This window comes from Pygocentrus nattereri, chromosome 6, assembly GCF_015220715.1.
Source record: "Pygocentrus nattereri isolate fPygNat1 chromosome 6, fPygNat1.pri, whole genome shotgun sequence".
NCBI classification, from domain to species: Eukaryota; Metazoa; Chordata; class Actinopteri; order Characiformes; family Serrasalmidae; genus Pygocentrus; species Pygocentrus nattereri.
Window position 1 is genome coordinate 20,722,618 of NC_051216.1, and position 23,375 is coordinate 20,745,992.

Sequence of the window (23,375 nt, forward strand, 5' to 3'; positions counted from 1 at the left end):
CACATCATACGAAGCAACATTTCATCTGCCATAAATATCCAGCAGTGTCTGACTGATTACAGTTTGTGTTGTGCGTTATTTAGTGATAATTGTTAAACCAACTACTCAATGTTTAGCCTCAGGCCTTGATAACACAGAGGGATTTAAAGCATGCAGTTGTAGAGTGTATAAGGAAGTGATTGGTGTAGTGATTGGTCTTGCTCTGCTTTAATGCTGCGAGGCTGCCTTCCTTTATTGTGTCAAATCTAATTAATGCAGAGTCAAACTCCAAACCAAATGGCTGGGCGTGCATCCAAACTCACTCCCACTAGTGCTTTTTACACCTAGCTACTTAGATTTGTTCCTCCTCGTAGAAGAACAACAATAACTGTCCTTTCTCTGTCCTGTCTTGGCTTTGTGCTGTTAGAGTGATAAAGTAAGAGTTGATGGAAGGGGGTTAAGGAGCAGACCTGACTGATTTAGAACACAATAAGACTGATGCAATGTTGCCTTTGCTAAAGTAGCATATACATAGAAAGAACAATTAATAAATTATGATTAAGTAAGCTGAAATGGAAAATTGCACTGAATACTTAATTTTAAATAAAATCAATGTAAGTCTGGTGAGCCTTTAAAAAGCACTAATAGTATCACTCAAATTATATGTTTTAGTGAGCGTAATGAAAAAGGTTTTCATTGTGTACGTTTAGGCATTCATTGCTCATTGTTACATTCTAGCATGTAATGGGTGGGAAAAATAATCAATTCGTAGATACATCATGATTCTCTATTGGATGATTCTAAATAGGTTCACAAAACACTGAAATGATTACAGTATTGAAAGCATCAATATTTATATGGAAGGCATCATTAAAGTGCTAACATAAGTTAGCAATATCATGGTGATGTTAATTGGATAAAAAGAGTCATTCAGTTGTGGTTTTCAGCGTTGTCCTTGACACACAGAGATTTCTCTGCATTCCCTGAATCGTTTAATCATATTATGCACTCTAGGGGGTGACTTGCTTTTTTTTTTACATCTCACTAACTGAATTATGCAAAAAATAAAAAAGGTGCTGGAAGGCCCTTTTAAGAAGTGCAGGGAAACAATCCTAATGTAGGCGGTTGATATAAAAAAAATAATATGCAATAAGATGCATTGAGATTAATTTTGTAATCTCATTATGACACCCCAAATTGAAATCATGAGGTACCTAGATATTCCCTCCCCTATTAACATACACATCAGTTTACCACACTAGTGTGTGCCAAATATTGCATACAGGGGTTAAAGTGGGATTTCAGAGGTGGGGGAGCCCTATTTTCTGCAATATGAGAACCATATTCAGTTTGCTTCATTCTCAGCACTGATTTCATGAAAATGTAACTGTCTCTTTCCTTTTACTTTGCTATTTTAGCATTCATCGTTTGTCACTTTTTGCATCATAATTATATCAAATAAAATGTCTCACTACAGTGGCCAATTTTAAACCCCAGATTGTATAGGAACTAGTGAGCTTATACTGCACATTCACATATTGGTATTTATTCTATACACCAACATTTTAATTTTCCAAGTTTAGTATTTTGTATTTAAAACTTTGTTTGCTGTGTATGTTTACATGTGTGTGGTGTGTGTTGCATGCATATCAGATATTCCCAATTGAAACAGCTCAGTTGGGTTGTGGTTGTGATCTTTCTTGGCTGACTCTTAGAGAGACAGGTGGCCTCATCTTTCTCTCCCTCCCTTCCCCCCTCTCTCCCTCTCTCTTCTCACTCTCTCAGGAACTCGAGAAAGGAGCTGAATGACATACGGTTTGAATTCACTCCAGGACAAGGTGAGAGCTGTTCTGAATACATTATATTAACAGAAGATGGCTAGCACCCCTATGGACACTGCACATGATAAGGCATGATAGGCCATCTTGCTATTGTGTGCAGTTTGTGTTTAGTATACAGGTTAAAAAGCCATATAATACAACACTGACATGTGTGCATATTTACACTTACCAGCCACTTTATTAGGTACACCTGTTCATTTGCTTGTTAACACAAATAGCTGATCAGCCAGTCACATGGCCATAACTCAGTGCATGTAGAGGTGGTCAAGACAACTTGCTGGAGTGCAGACCAAGCATCAGAGTGGGGAAGAAAGGTGATTTAACTGACTTTGAATGTGGCATGGTTGTTGGTGCCAGATGGGCTGGTCTGAGTATTTCAGAAACTGCTGATCTACTGGGATTTTCACACACAACCATCTCTAGCGTTTACAGAGAATGGTCCGAAAAAGAGAAAATATCCAGTGAGCGGTAGTTTTGTGGACAAAAATGCCTTGTTGATGTGAGAGGTCAGAGGAGAATGGGCAGACTGGGTCGAGATGATAAAAAGGCAACAGTAACTCAAATAACCAACCAAAATCTCTGAGGAATGTTTCCAACACCTTGTTGAAAGTGAGCCACGAAGAATTATGGCAGTTCTGAAGGCAAAAGGGGGTCCAACCTTTTTCTAGCAAGGTGTACCTAATAAAGTGGCCGGTGAGTGTAATAAATAGTAAATACATTTATTCAAAGTCAGTTTTTCCAATAGTGTCATTATTTCTGGGGGCACTGGGTGTATTCGAGGGATATCTATGCATTTATTTGCCCTTTTCCTGTCATCTCATGGGGTTTGTTTGCCTTTATAGATACTGCTGATGGTGTTTCTCAGGAACTGTTTTCTGCTGGTCTGGTCAATGGACACGATGTTGTAGTTGGTAATGTTACACTTTATTTCCAGCATAGTGTCTAATTCATGTCAAGTAACCGTGTGCCCCTTTAGGATTGCCTTGTATGTGTGACTGTGCATTTTTACACACGTCTTTCAGTTGCTGCTAACCTTCAGAAGATTGTAGAAGACCCAGTTACCTATAAAGTGTTGACCTTTAAGCTGGTGAGTATTTCAGTGGGAAATGCCAAAAAAACACCTTGTCCAGAAGCATAAAAGTACAGAGGAATAAAGTGAACACGATTCTTTTATTTTTAAATCAAAAGTGTCAGCTCAAAACTAATACTCTAAATCAGTAGTTCTCAGTCTTGGTCCTGGAGAACCACTGCTCTGCACATTTTAGATTACCCCTGCTCCCAGAACACCTGATGCAATTAATGAACTAATAAACAAGCCTTTCCTGAGGTGAGCTGGGTGTGTAGAGCAGAGAAATCTCTAGAACAGTCAGGGCACTGATACTCCAGGACTAGAAGTACCACCGCAAACATCTTGGACTGTCTGAGAAAATATGTAAAGCTGTTTAATTGGGCAGTACACATTTATTTGTTCAAATCCATCCAACCATCCATCCATCCATCCATCCATCCATCCATTATCTTCCGCTTGTTCAAAACATTGATAGAATAAAATTAAATGAACAATGAAATGTACTTTTATGTCTTGTCAGTGTATAAGTTTCCAAACCTTTTCACGAGGAAGCCTGGTATTTCTAGACCTGCAAAAAGTTCACTATTAAGCCCTATTCGCACAGGTTTATTTTTACATGTGGGTGAGGTAATGTACTTTTTATCTCTGTTTCTCTGCGTGGGTAAAGATTTAGCCGTCTTTTACCTCCTTTAAGACAAGCACTAGACATAACCCGGGTTATATTAATCCTATGTGAATCGATATGTCTGTAAAATTTTTTGTGGAAAAGGAGTTTTGTTAGAATGAAAGGACTCGAAGAGGCATTTTTTGTGTTCTCTGTGGCTGAAAGTTCATGTCTACCATCCTACTTCAAGCCAACAAGTAAGAACATTAAAACACGTAAAACTTACAGAAAAAAGTTTGATTCTATGATGTAATTTTGACTGTTGGCTATGAATTTCCAAGCTAATGATAATGTAAATGACAGTGCATTCACTAAGACAAGACAGATGGTTAGGATAAATGGAATAACAGCTGTTTCTACTTATTTCAAGAGTAAAGGCAGTCCGTAAATAGAGTAGCCACTCGTATCTCTGAGATTTCTTATCCTGTGAGAATTGGTGATGAACATAACAGATGTCGTGTGGTAAAGGGATGTTACTCAACATCCCTGTGGAAAACCAATCGTGTCTGAACAGTGCTTTAGAAGTTGATCTGCATCACATGATCCCAAACACATTCAGTGATGTTGAGGTCTGGGCTCTGGGCTGGCCACTCCATTGTTTAGAGAACACCAGTAACTTCTTTGCCTTGCGAAAATCCTTTTTCCTTTTCTGAGTAACAGCTTCTTGCTAGCTACACATCCTTTAACCGACCACTTGCAAAATTCAGAGTGATCTCACCGCCCTTAATTATTGTTGCACCGTCCATCAAATTTTCATCATTTTTGATTTTTTCATACAAAGGCACTCGTTAGCATCCATAACACTTGCAATTAGGGGTGGGTATGATAGCAAAAATCACAATACTTGAAGACATTTTCATGATACACGATATGTATTACAGTAAGTTGGAACAGAAAAAAAACATCCACTAGTGTCACATTTAAAAACACATTTTGTCTATATCTTTTAATAATTTTTAAATTTATCTTAAATGTAATCTCCTCAGAAATATCTCCTGAAAGATTAATGACTTGTGTGTAATGGCTGTTTTGACTGGAAATTAAATAAATGAAATGTAACCTTAGACTTTTGAAGAGTACTATACATATACTTACATTACCTCATACTATAGCCTTACACAGTGCTCAGCATGAAAATAGCTATGATAAGAATTTAGTTGTAATTTCTTATCATGTATCTACAGATTTACTCATAAACATTGTTTTGTAAGTGGTGATTCAAAATTCATCACGTGTGCCTCAGACAGCAGCAAGACTATCTAATAGCTTAGTTTGATTTTGTTGTGTAAATGTACATGCTCAAATTAATGCTTTAACAGCTTTTCTAATTAAACACATTAAAAGGAATGCATTAGAGGGAACCCTGCTGAGCTTTTCAAAGTCTGAACAGAAGACTTTCATGAGAAGTACCAGTGATATATGTTCATATTTTCATCATTTTTTGGCAGGGAAATCACTGCCAGATAAAGTAGACAGATGATGCTATAATTCCTTTTTAAGAAGATGATGTTTTTTCCCGCTTGTCATAAATCCTGCGCTAATGTGATGTATGTTTAGTACAGTATGCATAGGTCCATGTCAACGCATGGCCTTGTGCCGTAGGAGTGCAGGAAACATTAAATACTTTACACACATCCCAATGGATAGTGCAATATGGCTGAGGCCGTTTTTTAATCACTCCTTTAGATGGAGTGCTGCAGTGGAGGTAAACAACATCTGTGCAATTGTGTGCTGCTCACCCTGCTCTGATCATCTGTGGTGAAATGTCTCTTCAGCAGCTGCATGCTTGCTCCCTCAGTGCACCCTGATAGCACTGGCAAATCAAGGCTAATCGACTCAGACGTGCTCTTTTAAAGCACGCATCTACACCTGTACTCTTAAAAATAAAGGTTCCTACATTCTTGGATTGGACCTAATGGGAAAAACATTTAATTTACATAATAGGTATTGTTGCTGTGTCCGTCAAACTTTCAGCTCCAGCTATGTGGTACCAACTCTTGTACTGAAAAACGAAAGTCCAGTAGAACTTGTAGGAGCACAGATTTGTTTAATTCAAAAACTAAACTGCCCTTAGAAAATGTACATTCATGTTTGAGAACAGACAAATTATGAATGTAGGCCAGTTTAAAGATAACGAGAAAAGGATTCTGGCTGCCATGATCAATCAAACCAGGGAGGGAGTTCAATCCTTGGTGATGCTACAGCCATGCATTGCCAAGAATCACAGTTGGGCTAACTCTGTCGGGGTGGGTGGGATGGCCCTCCATCTCCACCATCACTCAGCACAAAGCTGGCCAGTGCAGGTGTCTGTTAGTTGACGTAACAGTCCTGGCAGTTAGTGCTCTTTTCCGGGTCTGTTTAGCTCTCCAATGATGTTGTGTTAATGGCAGTTTGAAAAGATGTGGCTGCTGGCTTTACATGACTCTGAGAACACTTATGCTGGTATTGTGTGATGAGAGGCCCTAGCAATTAGGTGGAAATGGACTTAAATGCAGTGGCGAGTAAATTGGGAAAAACACTAAAAATATCAAACCAGGGAAATTGTTCGAAGCCATGCTAAAGCAGTAGGTTTTCACATGAATTAAGTGGGAGGTTTTTGCGATGCTACCCCTTTAGTTGACTAAAGGGTTAGCTAAAGCTAACACTAAAGCTAAAGCATTGTTAGATGCAGGACTCACCATCTTTTATGTATCATTAATCATGTTAAAATGATTTTTATCAAATACAGAATGAGAGGAAAAGAGGGGTGTTGTCACCCCAGATACATTTTCAATCCTTCAGCCCTCATACAATCCACTTTAATGCGACTGATTTATCAAGCTAACTGTCAACAGCTAAGTTAAAAAAAGCAAGCTAGTTAGCTAACTGAACTGAACATTTTCCTGTAACATTATGTATCTTTAGACATCACATTAGCCTTTCAGCCTTTTTATAGTCCTGTTTAATCTGACTCAATTATCAAGTGCTGACTAGGATTGCAACAATGCCATTTTTTCAGGTCATACGAGTACATGTTTTTAGTACTTACCCGTACTGATATCAATACTGAGTAACTTACTTACAATTCAGTAGATGATTGTGTACATGAGTGCAATGTACATTAACAGTTAAATGGCATGCATTAGCTAGCCATGCTGTATTAGTTACCTTGGATCGAGTAGTGTTGCAGTGGAGAAGAGTCGGATTTGATCTGTGTCAGTAAGTAAAGTGTGGTTCATACTTTTGGTCCTCATCTTTCTTTTTCAACAATAGTCTCTTGTGGCACAGTAACAGCAGAATCACTTTCGAGGCTAAAGCCTCTGAGGAGCTCATGTTTGTGTCAGTCTTTTGTTTGAGCTGTTGTTGAAAGTCCTGTAAAGGCAGGCACGCACTGTGTGATTTTAGCATCTTGTTCTTTGGTGACATTGTATGAAAATACTTAGTCTGACTGACATGCTACGTGAAACACAGCCCTTGCAGACAGCAAGCAAACACGCTGAGAAACTGAGCTACAGCACTTTTGCTAACTTGTGCACTATGCGCTGGAACTAAAACCAGGTGGTGATGTGCGTGAGTAGGACAATGCAGTCTGTCTACCACCTGTTTTCCAATGACAATTAAAAAAAATCAATATTTTAACATTTATACCTTGCAGTTCTGTTCAGACAGAGTAAGGTTGGCATATATGGACATTAGTTCTGCAAATGTCGACTTTTTCGCCTGTTTTGTTAGCCTGTTTTTCCACCCATTTTGGGGAAGTGATTGTGTGTGTTTAAAACTGGGTTTAAATCAAGCCGGATATGCCTAGTGGGAATGTGCCAAGACTAAATGTTTAAAGTAACCAATGACTGCCACAGCAGCAGCAGCCCTTCAATCGGAGTTGTTTGTTCGTTACTGTACCAGTATACACTAGGTATGAGTCACAGGTCACATGTAACATGTCACATGGTATCAGGTGGTATCAGATGTTAGTATCAGTGCTTTTTTATATGGCTGAGTATGAGTAAATGAGAATGGTATCGGGCCATCTCAATGCATCTCACTGCTGACTTCTACTGATCTTAGCATTTTTCTTTAGTATAATGTACTGTTAGACATTTAAAAATGATAAAGTTTACCTTACTTAGAGTGTGTTGTTTTACCACTGAGCTGTGAACTACCTCCCAGATGTTTAGGATAGCATAGGTTTAATTAAATATTCTTCTGTAACACCTTTTCCCCATTTCTTAGACTAATTTTCTACCACTGTCGTTCTCACTGCAGATTTGTTTTGAGGAGTTCTGTTAAATTTTTTCTTTGTTTGACTGAGGGAATGTTTAGAGACTCATATTAAACATAATTTTGTGATCAAACAATCAATCAATCAATCAATCAGTTTAGAACATTAACACTTACATTGAGGTTCTTTAAACTTTAAAAAGGTTCTTCTCACTCGCGTATAAACATGGCTCTTTAAAGGACATTCCATTGAAAGGTTATTTAGGGAACCAAATGTAGTTCTTCTATGGCAAGGCTCCAGAAAACCCTCTTCCGAACAGTTATTTTTAAACGTGTATTATATGGTAAAGGGGTTTGTATTAGAGAAAGTAAAGTTTGTTTGATATCAGTTTGAGCCATCCTCCAGAGAGAACTACGTTGAATGGATAAAGTAAAAAAAAAAGCTAGCAGTTACAGTTTCAACAAGGAGCAGCAAGGGAACAGTTGTGCCAGTGAGCTTGGCCGTTTGATATCTCTTGTTAACACCAGCCCTCCCTACACAGTGTGAGACTCAAACAGATATGTACTGCTGTATATTGAGCTGAGAGGAATTGCACTTTCAGTTGTGCAGGTGCACACAGAAACTCACAGAGAGCAGAAAAACAATAAATTCTTCTTTCCTCTTTCCTTTCAGTGTAATTCATAACACTTCACTGGGAGTATTTATGTGGCTGATGTCACTGTATGTAGTTTTATGGTCAGGCCACTCTACAGGCCACAGCTGCCCTGACTGGCTGAGTGGAGTCAGAGGGAAAGCATCGCCCCAGATACGTTTTTCATCACCAGCCTTTCAGCCTTTGTAAAAACACTCACACACTCACACACACCTCTCTTGCCCAACCCAGCTATAAATTGCTGGAAGCTGTCTAGCCCAAAGCTGCTTCTGCAGCTGTCTGAAGCAGGGTGTCTGGGAGAGAGCAAGAGAGATCGATCACCTCTCAGGTCCTCTCCAGCCTCTGAGTGTGTGCTAGCTGTGATAAGACCCTCTCACTGCCCAGAGACACTCAGATTTTACTTTGCATACAGCTGCAAACACTTTCCAGGGACAGAGATGACCCAGACTGCACAGCAGAATTTCATTAGTGGATTTGCTTCTGCTTCTCCAATTTCACCTTCTTCTGTATTTCTCCCTCTTCTTCCTCCAACTGTTGTTGTCTGGGCTGCTTGATTCTTGATTAAATAGAAATGACATTTTGGCTAAGAATTGAGATCAAGATTCTCATTTACAATTATTTGATGCAACAGTTTTAAAGAACAAATGTACATAAAGTCGTATGCAAATGTTTAGAACACCCCTAGTTAACTGACCTTTTGTTGAATTTCTATGTAAAAATAAGTTAACACATCCTCTAAATAGGAAATTTCTAAACATAAAATGTAACATACCTTTTGCACAGGATGTTATGCTTTTTTCTTCAACATGTTGTGTATATGAAGTGTGTATATGAAGTGTCTGTGTTGGCCAAAATTCAAAATTCAGCACACACTAAGCCAAAAACTGCAAAACCTTAAACAAAAACAAAACATTTTTCTACAATAAATAAAACATTTTAAATATACTAAAATTCTTACAGTATTTAGGCTACAGTATGAAACTGTGAAATACAGTGTCCTTAACAGCAAATAATTCAATTGTTCCGTTAGTTATTTGTTACACTTTTGCTCTGTTGTTTGTAAAATGTTTCCTCATTTCAACACTTGGGCCAATTATCTAATATCCCTTGTATAAACCATGAAATAGTTCCACACAGTCGGCATTTTCAGTGTTGATTTGCTGCTGAGTGCAGAAGAGTGAAGGGAATGAGCAGCTTACTACACTGTTTCTGATTTTCATTGCCATTAAAATGATTTGTGAAGTCTTAGATCTTTACAGTTCATTGTAGGCCTATTTAATCTTTGGTGTTTTTTATTATTACAAAAATATGAATGGAATTATACATTAACTGCTTACTAAATAAAATCAAGTATGATTTTAATAACATGACATATATAAACAAAACAGACAAGCTGTTATAAACTGCTGTAGGCCTTGACTCAGGCTGATGATCCTGCACAAGGTGGAGTTATTAGCCCTGAAGTACCTTTTATCATTGAAATTGAGGAAACTGAACCCTAACCAGCAAGATCTCTCTAATGCACACATATCTCAGCATGCTTATACTGTCTGTGGTCAAAGGTCACTGTGAGAATGGGGCATGGGGATGCTCTGTTTTATGCACTGGTTGTTCAAGTAGAAGCACTGCAGCAGATCATGATTTTGCTATAATTCATTGTATAGTCCTAGTTGAGTTTGAAAAAATGGTGTAATACAGTTTTTTTGTTTTCCTTATTTTTTCATTGTTTAAGCCTCCTTTCTTTCCTTCTGCACTTCCATTCCTGTTTTCCTGGTTTGTTGGAAGCTTGTCAAGTTTTTGGTTCCATTTAATGCTGATTGTCTCACTAATCAATACGTTTCTCATAGCTGTTCATGATTTACTCAAGCCAAGTCTGCTTCAGAAAAATAGTAAAGTACTGCAGCTCAAGTCAATATGACATAAAATATTGTGGGTTCTGGTTGGTTCCACTGAGCTTGTCCTCTTGATCAGAGAGCAAAAAAAACAGAACACAAGATCACTGCAGGGAAGTGTGTTACTGAAAGCTTTGGCAGGCGGCCTAGTGTGCGTGTGTGTGTGCACACTGGCGCTGAATTATTTTACTTTATCATTTAGCAGGTGTTCTTACCCATAGCGACTCAACAAATGAAAGTCGAAGAGCAGAAATATTCCTTAACTCTCCATAAGTAGAAATATGTTCATAGCAGTGTACAATGTCCCAGCCCCTTTGTTGTGAACTCATCACATCTGCAGCCTAAAGAGATGAGCTTAAAGTTCGCACCTTGAAAGTGTGAGAGAATCCGCAGTGCGGATATGTGTGGGTAGCTTTTTCTCCCGGTCAAGAGACTGGTCTGAAAATAGATGTGCACAGGTCAGGCTCTCCCTGTGGGGACCATGATTTGCTCAGAGGTGTCAGAATGAATGGATCTAACACCAAGCATGTCTCAGCAGAGACATATATAGACATACACACAGATTCATTCACACCATAGCCTACAGTTCTACCACACCTCAGTGCTCTTGAGCATATAGTGAATGGGCATTGTAATACAGCCAAGCCTATAAAACAATTCACCATAACTTGACCCTAACGGTTAATGTTCTTTGAGAATTCCAAGACATCTGCGTTGCACTTTGCTCTTTAGGCCCTGGAGTTATGCTGTCATGTGTCCACCATTGTAATGTACAGCTTTCACTAATGATTATTATAACAGTCAAGTAATACAATTGATGATTAATCAAGTCATCATAAGGCCAGACAATAAAAATGGATATTTAGCACGGTGCAAAAGTCAGAGATCATCCTTTATTTGAGTTCAGTCTTAGAAGTTGGTTGCGTTCTCTGATTCTCATGATGCAAATAATGATGCTGAGGTCTGGACTCTGGGGTGGTCAGTCCATTGCTCTGAGAACACCAGCAGCTCCTTTGCTTGATTTGCAAATGTTCTTTTTTGTCTATTTCCTTTTCTCAGTAAGGGCGTCTTGACAGCTACACATCCTTTCAGACTCATAATGCTGAGTTGTGTGCTTACAGTGGAAGGATGGACAGAAACACCTGTGGGTTTTTTCAGATCTGAAGCAAGAGTGGAGCTAGATTTCCCAAAGATGTGACTTTGAGATATTTTCAGTATAGTTTATCAGCTTGTGGCAAGTTTTGGTGATCAACCAGGTCCCATTTACTCTAATAACATTCTGAACTCCAGTTTGAGAAACTCTGTGTTTGCTGTGTCTGTGTCGGTTTGTTTTTTCTGTGTCTAGTCTCCTAAAAAAATTAAATAAAAAAAATTGCTGGGTGGTCTCTTAACTAGCATAGTACTGTAACTAAACAGAGCAGTTCATAGGCACTACTACAACAACCTAGAAAGCCCTTTGAAGGATTTTAATCAATATGTGTTTCTAATTAAGATTAATCAAGTGATCTTGACAGACTTAGAGAAATCGAAGATTTATAAATCACTAGCTGCAAAAACTTACATTACTAAATAATAACAAGCTGTATATATTTCACTGCCTAGAGAACTGATGTTGCTGGTGGAATGTTTTTATTAATTGCTTTATTTATGTATTTCCAGGCATCTGGCTGCGACAGCACAGAGATTCCAGATGAAGTGAAGCTGATTGGCTTTGCCCAGTTGAGTGTTACCTGATGGCCTGTCTGTGACAGATGAGGAAGAGGAGGAGAGGAGGAGGGAGGAGGCCCTGTATGAAGAGACTGAATGCCACAGGAAGAGTAGACTGGGTTTAATACCAATCTCCATGCTACTCCTACACGCTCCCAACTCCACATCCTCTCACTCACCTCTTTCCTCTTCACAACCACCTTCTACCCTTCTTAATAAAGTTAGCATCGCTCAATATCCCAGACACACAACCTCCCTTCAGCGCGTACACATGCACTTCCCTAAGCCTCCCCCCGGCCTAAATGCTGTCCCCGCAATGCCTCTCAACAACATTCCACCGCCCACTTCCCCAAGTACAGAGCAGACCTCAGCCCTGCTAACTCGATGCTCTCAGGTGGCAATAGCTAGTGATAAAAAAAAAAAGATTTAGAATTTGTATCATCATTATTATTGTTGTTGTATTACCTATGCTTTCAGCAAAGCTATTATTATTATTATTATTTATTGAAAAAGAGAATGCCTTTTATTTTCTTTTTCTCTGGTCTTTGTGTTGAAAGATTAGCTTTTTTGGTGCGCACATTAATACCATGAAACCTAAAGATTGTGTTAATTCTATTAATAGAATTCCTCCTTCCAAATGTAAGATGTCTTATTTATGGGGAAAAAGCACATTTTCATTATTCCATACTGAATGTTGTTTTAATACAATGAACAGTACTGTACATATAAGAAGTATGTAATTCAGTAAGAATTAATGGATTATTTTTTTTGTTTGTTCCACTGGAAGGATGAGGCGAGACCTGAATGCTGCCATGTGCAAATGTACTGCTTAATTTTTCGGGACAGTGTTGACGCTTAAATGCTAGAGGTGCCTTGTTCATTAATCCGTGCCTAAGAACATAGGTAACAAGCCGAAGCCGTCTAAAGCAGAGACTGCTTCATTGTTGTTAAAGCAGCATTAAGCAGAATTGCTTTTCAGTCGATACCTTCATTTAATAGTATTTTCTCTGGTTAATGGCTAATGGTGAAAATTACAAAGCTGTAATGCACTTTGACTTTGGGCAGTGCAATGTACATGCGCCTGTGTTTCTAGCGCTTTGCCCTTGGAGAATCATCCAGATTTAACCTATAAGGCTTTGTTGTGTAACAATAAATAGATCCGTAACACACCGTAAAAGGTGGAGAAAAACCCAGCTGCTGATTATAAAAAGCAGTGCTGTCATTCCAGTGCATGATCATTTTTAAACTCCACATCCATCTCTGATTTACTTTATAACAAAGAAATGTTCAAAACCAAAAGACAAAGATGAGTCATGAATCCAAAAATACATACACTAGTTCCAAATCAATCTGTTTTCAAACTGAGGTTGAAAATAGTACTAGCTTGAAGTATTTTATGAAGTTGTTTTCTACATGAAGTGTGGGTACCATTTCTGCATATTATTACTCTTGTTCCTTTTCTGTAATCAGCAAGATCAGCAACTTCAGCAAAACAGCAACCAATAAAGAACATGCTATTATTAACAGAATGGATGGCCGGGTGCTGGAATTCAGTATCATTGTCATTGTGCCTTTTCCCAAAGACATTTATAGATTAGCGTCTTCCTTCTACATTCAAAATGAAATTACAAATCGCTTACATTAAACAATACTCACCAACACACATTTGTCACCATCATTCCTGTTGTTTCTAAAGCCGCTTTTCAGAAGTCCTGGCCAGCCAAGCTGTTTGGTGAATTCATATGCAATGAACATGTCTGTGTATATTTTCTTGGATATCAGAATTGACCACACTGTGAAGAATGAATGATCTAGCTCAAGCAATTCTGATCTATATGGTTTAGCTTTGATTATCAACAACTGTGGCAGTGTTTGTGAGAGACCAATAACTTGCTTATTTCTAGATGTACCAGTATCATCACATAGTGACCTATTTTAAGACCGTTTTACTTGCTACTTTGCATTAAAGCTGTAGTGTTTGTTCACAGGGTCAAAAGTCAGCACCATTTAAAGTGCCTACCGACACACAGTTTATATCATATACAAACAGCTGTTGACAGCATGTCAGTCTGAATGCTGACATGTAGTCATAGCATGTACAGACTTTCTTATGCTTTGATTGTTATAGTCCTTTCCTGCGTAGAAGGAAAAAAATGACTGATTCTTGTTCTTAATGGTGCTATGACAACTACACCCACAATCCTGTAAAGAAAAAAAAAGCCATCCTGTATTTCGAAACAGCCTTCATCACTGCACATAATGCCATGAGCTGACAATACCAAAGACTGAACCAGTTTGTCACTGGTGATGATAGAATTTGGCAGTGGCAGTATCTGGCACAACTTCTGATTGCTATATGTCTGCCAAATGACACTACTTGGCAAAGATAGTGGCTGGTGAATCCCTGAGGGTGGACATTGGAGGTGAATTGGAGAGGTGTGCTTTTACTCTTCCTTTCAAATAATTTTAGAATACCACCATCAGCTTTTAAAAGGGTCATTTCTATACCACTTTTCCTTCTATATTGGAGGGCATTTGTAGAAATGCTGCACTTTTTTGCTGTAGCGTGAATCAGACAACTATTTAGAGGGAGTGCGTTTGTGTGATATCTGAGTAAGTCATTATCTAAATAAGCGCTCATCTACAAAATATAGCTGCATACATCATTTCTTTTCTTATGCTTGGTTAAGCATCCCCTCACCTTAACAGCTCCAGTCCTGCCAGGTAAAAAAGTCCAACTTTGTGCTTCATGTTGGAGCAGAACACAACATTGACACTCCCAGATTCCAGGCTGACAGCTGTCTGTATGTGAGTAGTTTACCAGTCTTATTGGAGCACAAAATTTTACTGACCTGAAATCACTAGACCTCACTCTTACTTCTCAGTTTAGATCAGCAGGTGAAATGCTGAAATAGGCCCACAAACTCTGAAAATGTGACACCTGAAATGTGCACCCAGTTCAGCAGAAGTGGGCTAAAACAAGAACTATCCCAATACAATGGTCTAAAGCTCACCCTGAAAGGACTGGCGCTGTTAATAAGGCAAGGAGACGTAACCACGTATAAGACGCAATTAATCGCAGAGCTCAATTATTTTGGGTTTATATTTTTGGATAACATTAATTTGAAGCAAGGAAAACTCAAGAGCTGTGTCATTTTAGAAGTGACACAAATGGCAGAGAGCAAAAGTTGTGTTCATTTTGAATGAGAAGCCCATAAAAGGAAGCAATAATAAAAGGTAAATAGAAAAGCAAATTTTTGAGCAATCAAAATGCATGTAAATCCCAGTAGGTTCTTAGGTCTTAAATGTAAATTAATTAAATTCTAATTAAAAAGATAAACACTTCAAAGAAGCAGCAATATGCTCGAGTACTTTTATGTTAAAAAAAATCCACAGTATAGTACAACAATACAACAACCTCCCATTGGGACAGTTTCCCCATTATCTATGCTTTTCACAGTTAAATGCCACAAATTGCTTAATAGTATGAGTGAATAAAAAAATAAACACATTAAAATTAAATTTTGGCCTCCACAAGTTCTAGAAAATATAATGTCCAGTCATTTTGTTGAAGTGCTTCTTATAGATTGATATGTAACATACAGATGATGATACATTCCTTTAGGGAATGCATTTACAGTGCCGTTTACCAAGTACAGTAAATACACACTATAATGATACTTTTTACTATGTGTTAAGTAATCAATATATAATATGCATATGCAATAGTAATACAAATATGAGCCAGCTAGATCTGAAGGACAGAGTCATTAACCATCGGATACAGGAAGTAAGAAAATAATTTTGTCATAGTTGTTATAAATAAAGAGTTATACATATTCATGTCTATATTTTTTTTCAACAGAAAAGAAGCTTTTTTTTTTTTTTACACAACATGTAAACAAATAGAACTCAGGCGCTTTCACTTGGAACAAAAGCATCTGTTGGAATATTTTCAACAATATATTAACACTGCCATCATTGGTGCTGATCACCATCAACGCTTCTGTATAATTACATCCAACAGAGTTATGTGCAATGAAAAGAAAAATTGTCAAGGACATTCATGTTTGGCCTCATCCAACTCAGAGTGCACCTTTGCTGAGCAGCTGAGCCAAATTTCTACAGTGTAAAAAACTGTTTATGCATGAATTAGCCTTTAAGGTATTCTAAAACAGCATGGTGCACCTTCACTTGATGCAATTAGACTGGCATGGCAGAAACACTCACACTCGCAGTATACTTTTCAGTGCACCTCCCATTTGCATGCCGGCAGTTGGATATTCTCCACTCCAAGCAAAGGCTCAAGGGGGCTAATCAAAACATGAACATTTTCACTCGACTAAATGTCACAGGCTGTTTTCAGGGCTTAAAGAGACGACTGCATGTGCTCTCCATGTTACGCTGCTGCATGTTGCGTCCTTTACATCCTTTATGTATAAAAATGGGCACATATACATTGCAGTTGTTAGGCATTCCTAACACTTGAGATGTTTCTTGCTGGACATGTCGTTCCAGATCCGATGCATCTCCTCAGGGGAGATCTGGTGCACAGTGATGACTCTACGGTATCTACACAGGCTGTAGGCCATTTTCCAATGATTGAAGCCACTGTTCTGATATGGGTGAATGCCAAGTTTCCTCAGACAAACACCTACGTAAACATCCTCCAAATGCAGCAGGCGGGTGTGGAGGGAAGTCTTATAGATCAGGTCGGCCACATCTGCTGAGAACACATAGCCTGTGCCAGAGCAGAATGGTGGGTACTTGCTCTCTGGGTACAGGTCCCTGGGCATATACCACTTACTACGCATGTCCCGAATAGGTGAGCCGTTTATGACATAGCCTGTGAAATACCTCCTCCTGGGCTTGGTAGTGGGTTTTAGTAATTTGTACACCAGGTTGTCCATGTTCACGAAAATATCGCTGTCCGTCTTCATCACATACTTGGCCTGGTTGCAGAAGGTGGCCACCCATCGCATCCCCATCAGGGTCTTGAGGGTCAGGTTATGGTAGGAGTCCACAAAGTCCTCCACTACAATGTCGTGGAAGATCTGACTTTCTTGCTCCACCATCTGATTGAGGACACTATCTGTGCTGCGGCCGAGGAGGAAGAGGGTGATGATGCGAAGGTCACTGAATGTGCTCTCATCACCCCATGTCTCTCGAATCGCCTGGCGAGCATCAAACTCCTTGTGCGTTGTGCTGATGAGGATCACTAGGAACGGCACATTGGTCTCACACTTCTTCGGCTCGTTAATGATGAAATCGAATCTGTGGGGGTTTAACGGCCGTGTTCTGATGTTGCTAAACGTGGTGGTGTTGGCTTTATGGACTTTCACAATCTTCCGTGCAGGAGCAGACAGCTGGCCCACATATGACGATGTGGGTCTGGATATGCTGAGATACCAGAGGGCGCTCGCCCAGCAAACAACTGTCAACACATAAAGGCATGACACTTTTGAAGGCATTCTGAAGCATTTATGCGTGTTTGGGTAGGTAAAACTCAAGTGGCAAACCAGCCATTAGTGACGGTGCTTCAGGCAAAGCAGCACAAGGCTGCATCTGTGTGCCGCTTGACATTAATTGTCAGAAATGGATGGCTTTAGAGAAAAACTCAGCTATTCCCTCTTCATGCAGAAACAGCAAGAAATTGTTGTAGGGCTCCACACTTTCCTCCTGAGACTCCTCCACAAGTTCCATTGAAGTCTGGAAAACAAGAAACAGCATGCATATGCTTTAAATTCTAGATCTCAACCCAGCCGTCAGGGAGCCATTTAGTCCATCTTTTTAAATATAGTCCAGCTCCCAATGCTCCTGAACTACCTCATCAGGATTTGATTACTTGGTGTACGTGTGTTGAGAGACGGTACAGAGCGAAATGTGGCCTGGATGGCAGACCTTGAGTACTAGGTTCAAACCCACTGAACTATTGATTTATTTTTTTTAAAGCATAGTCAATGCAGTCACCATGCACATTTTTTATTTATTTAAATTTTTGTTATTTATTTATTTATTTTTAACACATAGCACATACTGAGTATAACATGAAATTGTAGACCTATATCTTATGGCTTGTACCCATCTACACTGAAGTGTAATGCAGGTGTTATTTTGCAGCACTTTACTTAGATGTCAAAGAAATTATGATTCCCTGCCAGCAAATCAGACCCTGTTTACTCCTGGTCACTTAATGCATGTTGCCCCAGGAAGTGGTCTGAGACACATTTTAGCTAAATGTTATACAAGTGTATGTGCATCCGTCTTCCCAAGCCACATTATACAACCAACATCCTCCTAATACTACAGCAGCACATCTCAGCTGTTCTGATATCGTTGCCACACCCCCACACCCCCAAAAAAAGCTTTAAATTTAATGTGAAGAGATTTTATTCCATTTTTATTCCAATTTATATTATAGATGACTTCTATTAGTCATGGTTTTATGTCATGGGGTGGGCATCAGTCACAGACCTGCCACCACTAAACAGAGCAATGACTGCTCCTACAGTTTCAGCATGTTTCTTCCTCCAAGTTTAATTCAGTAGCCTTCAGCAGCTCAAGCTATTTAAAATAAAACTCCTCATCATTATTCGCTGTCTCGCTAATATACTTTACATTCTAATGCATGTGGTCCATGATCACAGTGACTAATACACGAGGCTAATGATTCTAAATAGCTGTCTTCTTTTACACATTGGTGTAAAGTCGGTCTAAGAAAGCAATAACCATCTTTTCAATAGAACAAGAAAATCAAGGACCACAGGCAACTGGTTGTTTCATTTGAGCTCATTTGTATTTTACGTGCTACACAGCAAGTGAATTTCAATCTAACTGGAGATGACTGATTACTGAGTGTAAATGCATGTGGTTAAACATACACGTAACAAGCAAATGAAAATGGGGTCGAAATGTTCTTCAGAATTAAAACATTACATTTTAGTTCTTTTTAATAAGAAAACAAAACTAGAACGATGGTATGTTTGAAACATTTGCATTTCTTATCCAAATACTTACTAAAATCCAGTGCTGTTCTGAGGAACAGTATATCTGGGTATTATCTCAAGGCTATATCTGGGGTATTAGAATTCTGATACAACTAAGCCCTGCCAAAGAATATGAGTGAGAAATCTGGATGCATTTTGATTTAGTATTCAGCAGTTTAGGAGCTCATATGGAAATGAGTGTGTCTCGACTACTATGAGGACTTGGGGCTTAATACTGTGGTGTTTTTGATAAGGGTGCTGTAACTGCACAGCAGCCAGTTTATTGGCACAAACTCCTCCCAGTGGGGTGGATAACCACATCAACATGTCATAGGAATTGAAGAATACATGGGTTCAGCACAAAGAACTTCTCATTAAATCTAACCATTAGGCAAAAGGCATTTTGTGTTATTTTAGTTTAGAAACAATTTTTTTCACTTAAATCTCCTCTCAATTAACCTCCAGGCTTATTTATCAGTTTCAGTATAAAACATTATTATGAAAGGGAGCAATTGCAGGTGTGGCCTCATTTAACATGTAAAAGTTAAAAGGTGTCATTAGTAAACAGAATCAGAATTTAAACAGAAATATATTTAAAAAAGCACTAACTCAGTCATTTTAAAACACAGGGCAGTTACAAAAAATCACAAATATATGCATTGATTGATAAATCATATGAAATAACACTTTCAAAATACTTTTTTTTTTCTCTGAAATGCTACATTTACTTACCATTTATTAACCAGCTTCTCATAGGGAGACGAGTGTAATCTGAAAAGAAGACATAACAGATCAATCAGCAAAAACACTTCCAATTCATTTATAGTAAAAAAAAAAAACACATAAAATAACGATGTACATACACTGTGTAGCCAAAATATGTAGACATTCTTTCTAGTTAGTGAGTTTAACCATTTCAGACAGCTGTTGCCAAATGATACATAAAGCCAAGCATACAGCCATGCAAACACTAGCAGCAGAATGTGATGTACCGAAGAGCTCATTGGCTTTCAACATTGAAAAGTCATAGGATGCCACTTTTCCACCAAGTCAGTTAATCAAATTTCTGCTCTGGTCAACTGTAAGTGCTGTTTATAGTGAAGCTGAAACATCCAGGAGCAACAACAGCCCAAGCCACATAATCTGTCACACAGAATGGGGCTGCCATTTGGGGAAGGCCTTTTCTCTGTTTTAGCCTGACAATGTCACATGAGATTTATAAAGAAATGGTTTGTTAAGTTTTGTGAGGAGGAACTTGACTAGCCTGCACAGTCCTGACCTGAACCCCACCAAAAACACTTTGCTAAGAATAAGACAGGCATTATAATCAAACTTCAGTGCACCACCTCACTACAGCTCTTGTGGCTGGTTGTGTTGTTTGGTTGTCCACATAATTTTAGTCATGTAGCATACTGAACTCAACAGTCAATATTGCAAGTTAAACCACGTTAATCTGACCTGGCACTGAACCAAAGACTCATCCAATAAAATGTTTCCAAATAAGATTCCAAAGGGAAAGCATCCTTCAGAACACTATGCAAGCATATAATTCTCTGTCCATGGTCCTGAAAGTCTGTTGCCATAGCCCTATGTGCTTTGATTCCGCCAGCACTGCCTGTACTGATTTGGCACTCTCGGGTTTGTTACATTAGCAGTGTTTCAAATGTTATCTGTCTCAGTCAACCCACAGGGACTCTGTCATGTTTAAAATTCCCAATCTAAACTTTGAAACGTGCTCTGAGACAGTAAAAGGTTATGACAGTTCATAAAAGAGAGAGAATACAAAGGTTACTTAAGTAAGCTACCGCAGCCTTGGAGCCCATCTGCTTTAAACAATGCTGACAGTGACAAAGTGTTTGTGCCAGCAATGAATTAAATAATGCTATCAGGCAGGCCGCTCAGTAGAGCCGAGAATAATGTGTCTGTATATGCATAGTTGTGCTGGTAAGTAGGAGCCCAAGCAGGAGTAAACAACCTTATCAAAGTGTTTTGTTTTTTTAACCCTAAGGAGTCTAATATGCAGCTTTGCATTTCTACAGCCCCACATTTTCCTTACGTGATTCCCATGATGGTCTGTTATGCTGTTATTGATTAGATAGACATAGTATGGGTATCGCTATGCACCATCTCCATATATTCATCATATTTCATGGACGGCTAATCAAACTATGGTGAACAGTATACCGAAGGCCATTAAAATTTCACACCATCTCCCTGCTTCAACTCCTCCCTCACAAAGATTAGGGGAAGGGGTGCCCACAGTGTCATTTCCATTCAGACAGCTTTTCAAAAGGCAAGGACTGCACAAAGGAAAGCAGGAGTTCAAGACCAGGTTATGCAGAGCCTTTTTCCACCATGCTTCTCCCCACACAGACATCAGTGACTCATTTCTCACAAAAACAGCAAACAGTAGGCAGAAGATTAGAATATTAATCTCCCTCATAAAGACTTAGCCTTAAACTGCTACAAATCTACTTTTACAGTGTTCCTTTACAGCTTTGTACACCATTAGCTTTGAATTATATTGCGTATAAACCTCATCTTTATTAAGCCCCAAAATAGGCACAAAACACTGCTGACCATCTGCTGTGCAAAGAAGCAAAGCAGTGATATTCCCTTGCCAGTGCACACGCTAACAGGTGCAAACAGAAAATGAAAATTGCATAAATATATAAAGTTGCTGAAATCTTTCAATCTGCACTGTAGGGAAGATGTAAATCCCTGCGAGGACTTAGCTTGAGGGTGCCTAGGGGGTATAGGAGAATTGATTGAGAGTGTGTGTGTTGGTGGTGGTTGAGGGGGGGTATAAGGAAGGAAATGTGATAAAATCACACTCTGCTACATGGACTGCTGCATTCTCATAGTCAGGGCAAGGCAGGAGGGCAGCCACCCAACACCAGCACATTATATTTAAAAGAAACTTCCAGAAAGCAACCAGATAAGATCACCTGCAGGCCAGCTTACGTGATTTGTGACCAGACTTGTCTGCAGGTCACACACACACACACACACACACACACACACACACACACACACACACACACACACACACACACACACACACAAATGATGGTATGGAGATAACAGCAACAGAAGACCTATAGACTTTTTACAATAAGAGCCTGTTTATCAGACAGACAGGGAGAAAGTTTTGTCAGTAAAAGCAGATAAAGACTTCTAAAGGGCAAATGCCTCATGCTGCAACAAGAAACAGCAGCAGATAGCCACTGTCCATCACAGATAAGCACTGTATGGATTTTGTTTTAAAGCTGGCATAAGCCAGGGGTGTATTCAAAGCAAAACACTTTGAGCACATGCATAGCTTCAGGTACTGACTACAGCAGGATCTGTGCTGTGCTGGTCAGGATCATCCTGTTTACTCTCCAGCACTGATCAACTTGGATAATCTCCATCTTGCATCTAATCTCCACTTTCTCCACATGTTTTTTTCATTACCTACTGCTAATTACCAATGGACAATTTTTTTATGTTCTATTATACCTTCCCCCCTCTCTTAATTGAATGCAGTGGTCCCATCTATCCTCTCTGGGAATTTGGGAACCTTTTTTTGTTATAAGAATTTTGCTTAAGGAATGTATTCTTTTTAGGCTGTGGATATGTTAGAGAGAAAGAGGAAAGAAGGAGAGATAAAGAGCACTGTGGCTCTACAAGAGAAAGAATTTCAGGAATCCCATGCCCCACAGGACACACCAAATTAAAGAGCAAGACACCATACAGTACCGTCCAAAATTCAAGAGATTTTTTATTTAATTTCCAATCAAAAGGTATATGATATATATGATGAAGACTTTGTCACATTGTCACCAGAGTAACCAGCGAAATTATTAAATTATTCATTTTGTCAACAGAAAACATTTTAACAGGATTACACAGAGGACTCAACAACTCAATAAATTCACAGTATTTTTTCATCTTTAGTGACTCCCTTTCTTTCCGGGAGACTTGCTCTCAGTTTTTCAAAGAAATTTGCAGGGATATTCTTACATACTTCAAATCTTTAGCCTTAGAAGTTGGTTGCATTTTCTACTTCTCACTATCCAAGTTTCATGTGTTTGGGAGACACTTGGATAGTGAAGTTCTCCAGTTTTCGAAACTGTTTTGTTTCTTTTGTTCATTTATTTGCCTTTGACTTTCCCCATTCTTATTTATGTGGATCATCTTATATGTAATCTCCACAGAAACATGTCTTTGTACATAATGGCTGTATTGACTGGAAATTAAATAGATGAAGGGTGGTCTCTGACTTTTGTATAGAGAATACAGAATCATGAATCATCTGCTCAAAATTTCACCAGCATTTACCACCAGCACTTACTTTGGATTCACTGAAAGAAAATAAGATGCATACAATTCCAAATGGCCTAAA

At 38.8% G+C, this 23,375-nt stretch overlaps 2 protein-coding genes across 7 annotated transcripts in view; one reads left to right on the plus strand and one right to left on the minus strand.

The window, feature by feature from the left end:
* Positions 1–13,531, plus strand: part of stk39 (serine threonine kinase 39) — a 53,320-nt gene extending 39,789 nt beyond the window's left edge. Inside the window, exons 15-18 of the mRNA XM_017692278.2 lie at positions 1,765–1,817; positions 2,663–2,731; positions 2,843–2,907; positions 11,955–13,531. Of these exons, the coding sequence (XP_017547767.1) occupies positions 1,765–1,817; positions 2,663–2,731; positions 2,843–2,907; positions 11,955–12,029 (262 nt within the window). The 3' untranslated portion in view covers positions 12,030–13,531. The remainder of the gene's footprint in view (positions 1–1,764; positions 1,818–2,662; positions 2,732–2,842; positions 2,908–11,954) is intronic.
* Positions 13,532–15,361: 1,830 nt separating this feature from the next.
* b3galt1b (UDP-Gal:betaGlcNAc beta 1,3-galactosyltransferase, polypeptide 1b) overlaps positions 15,362–23,375 on the minus strand; it is a 110,295-nt gene continuing 102,281 nt past the window's right edge. For all 6 annotated transcript variants that reach the window (XM_017692174.2, XM_017692173.2, XM_037539327.1 and 3 more), the window contains 2 exons: positions 19,721–19,759; positions 15,362–17,711 (listed from right to left, as the gene is read on the minus strand). In XM_017692174.2, coding sequence (XP_017547663.1) covers positions 16,481–17,473 — 993 coding nt within the window. In that variant the 5' untranslated portion in view covers positions 17,474–17,711; positions 19,721–19,759 and the 3' untranslated portion in view covers positions 15,362–16,480. The remainder of the gene's footprint in view (positions 17,712–19,720; positions 19,760–23,375) is intronic.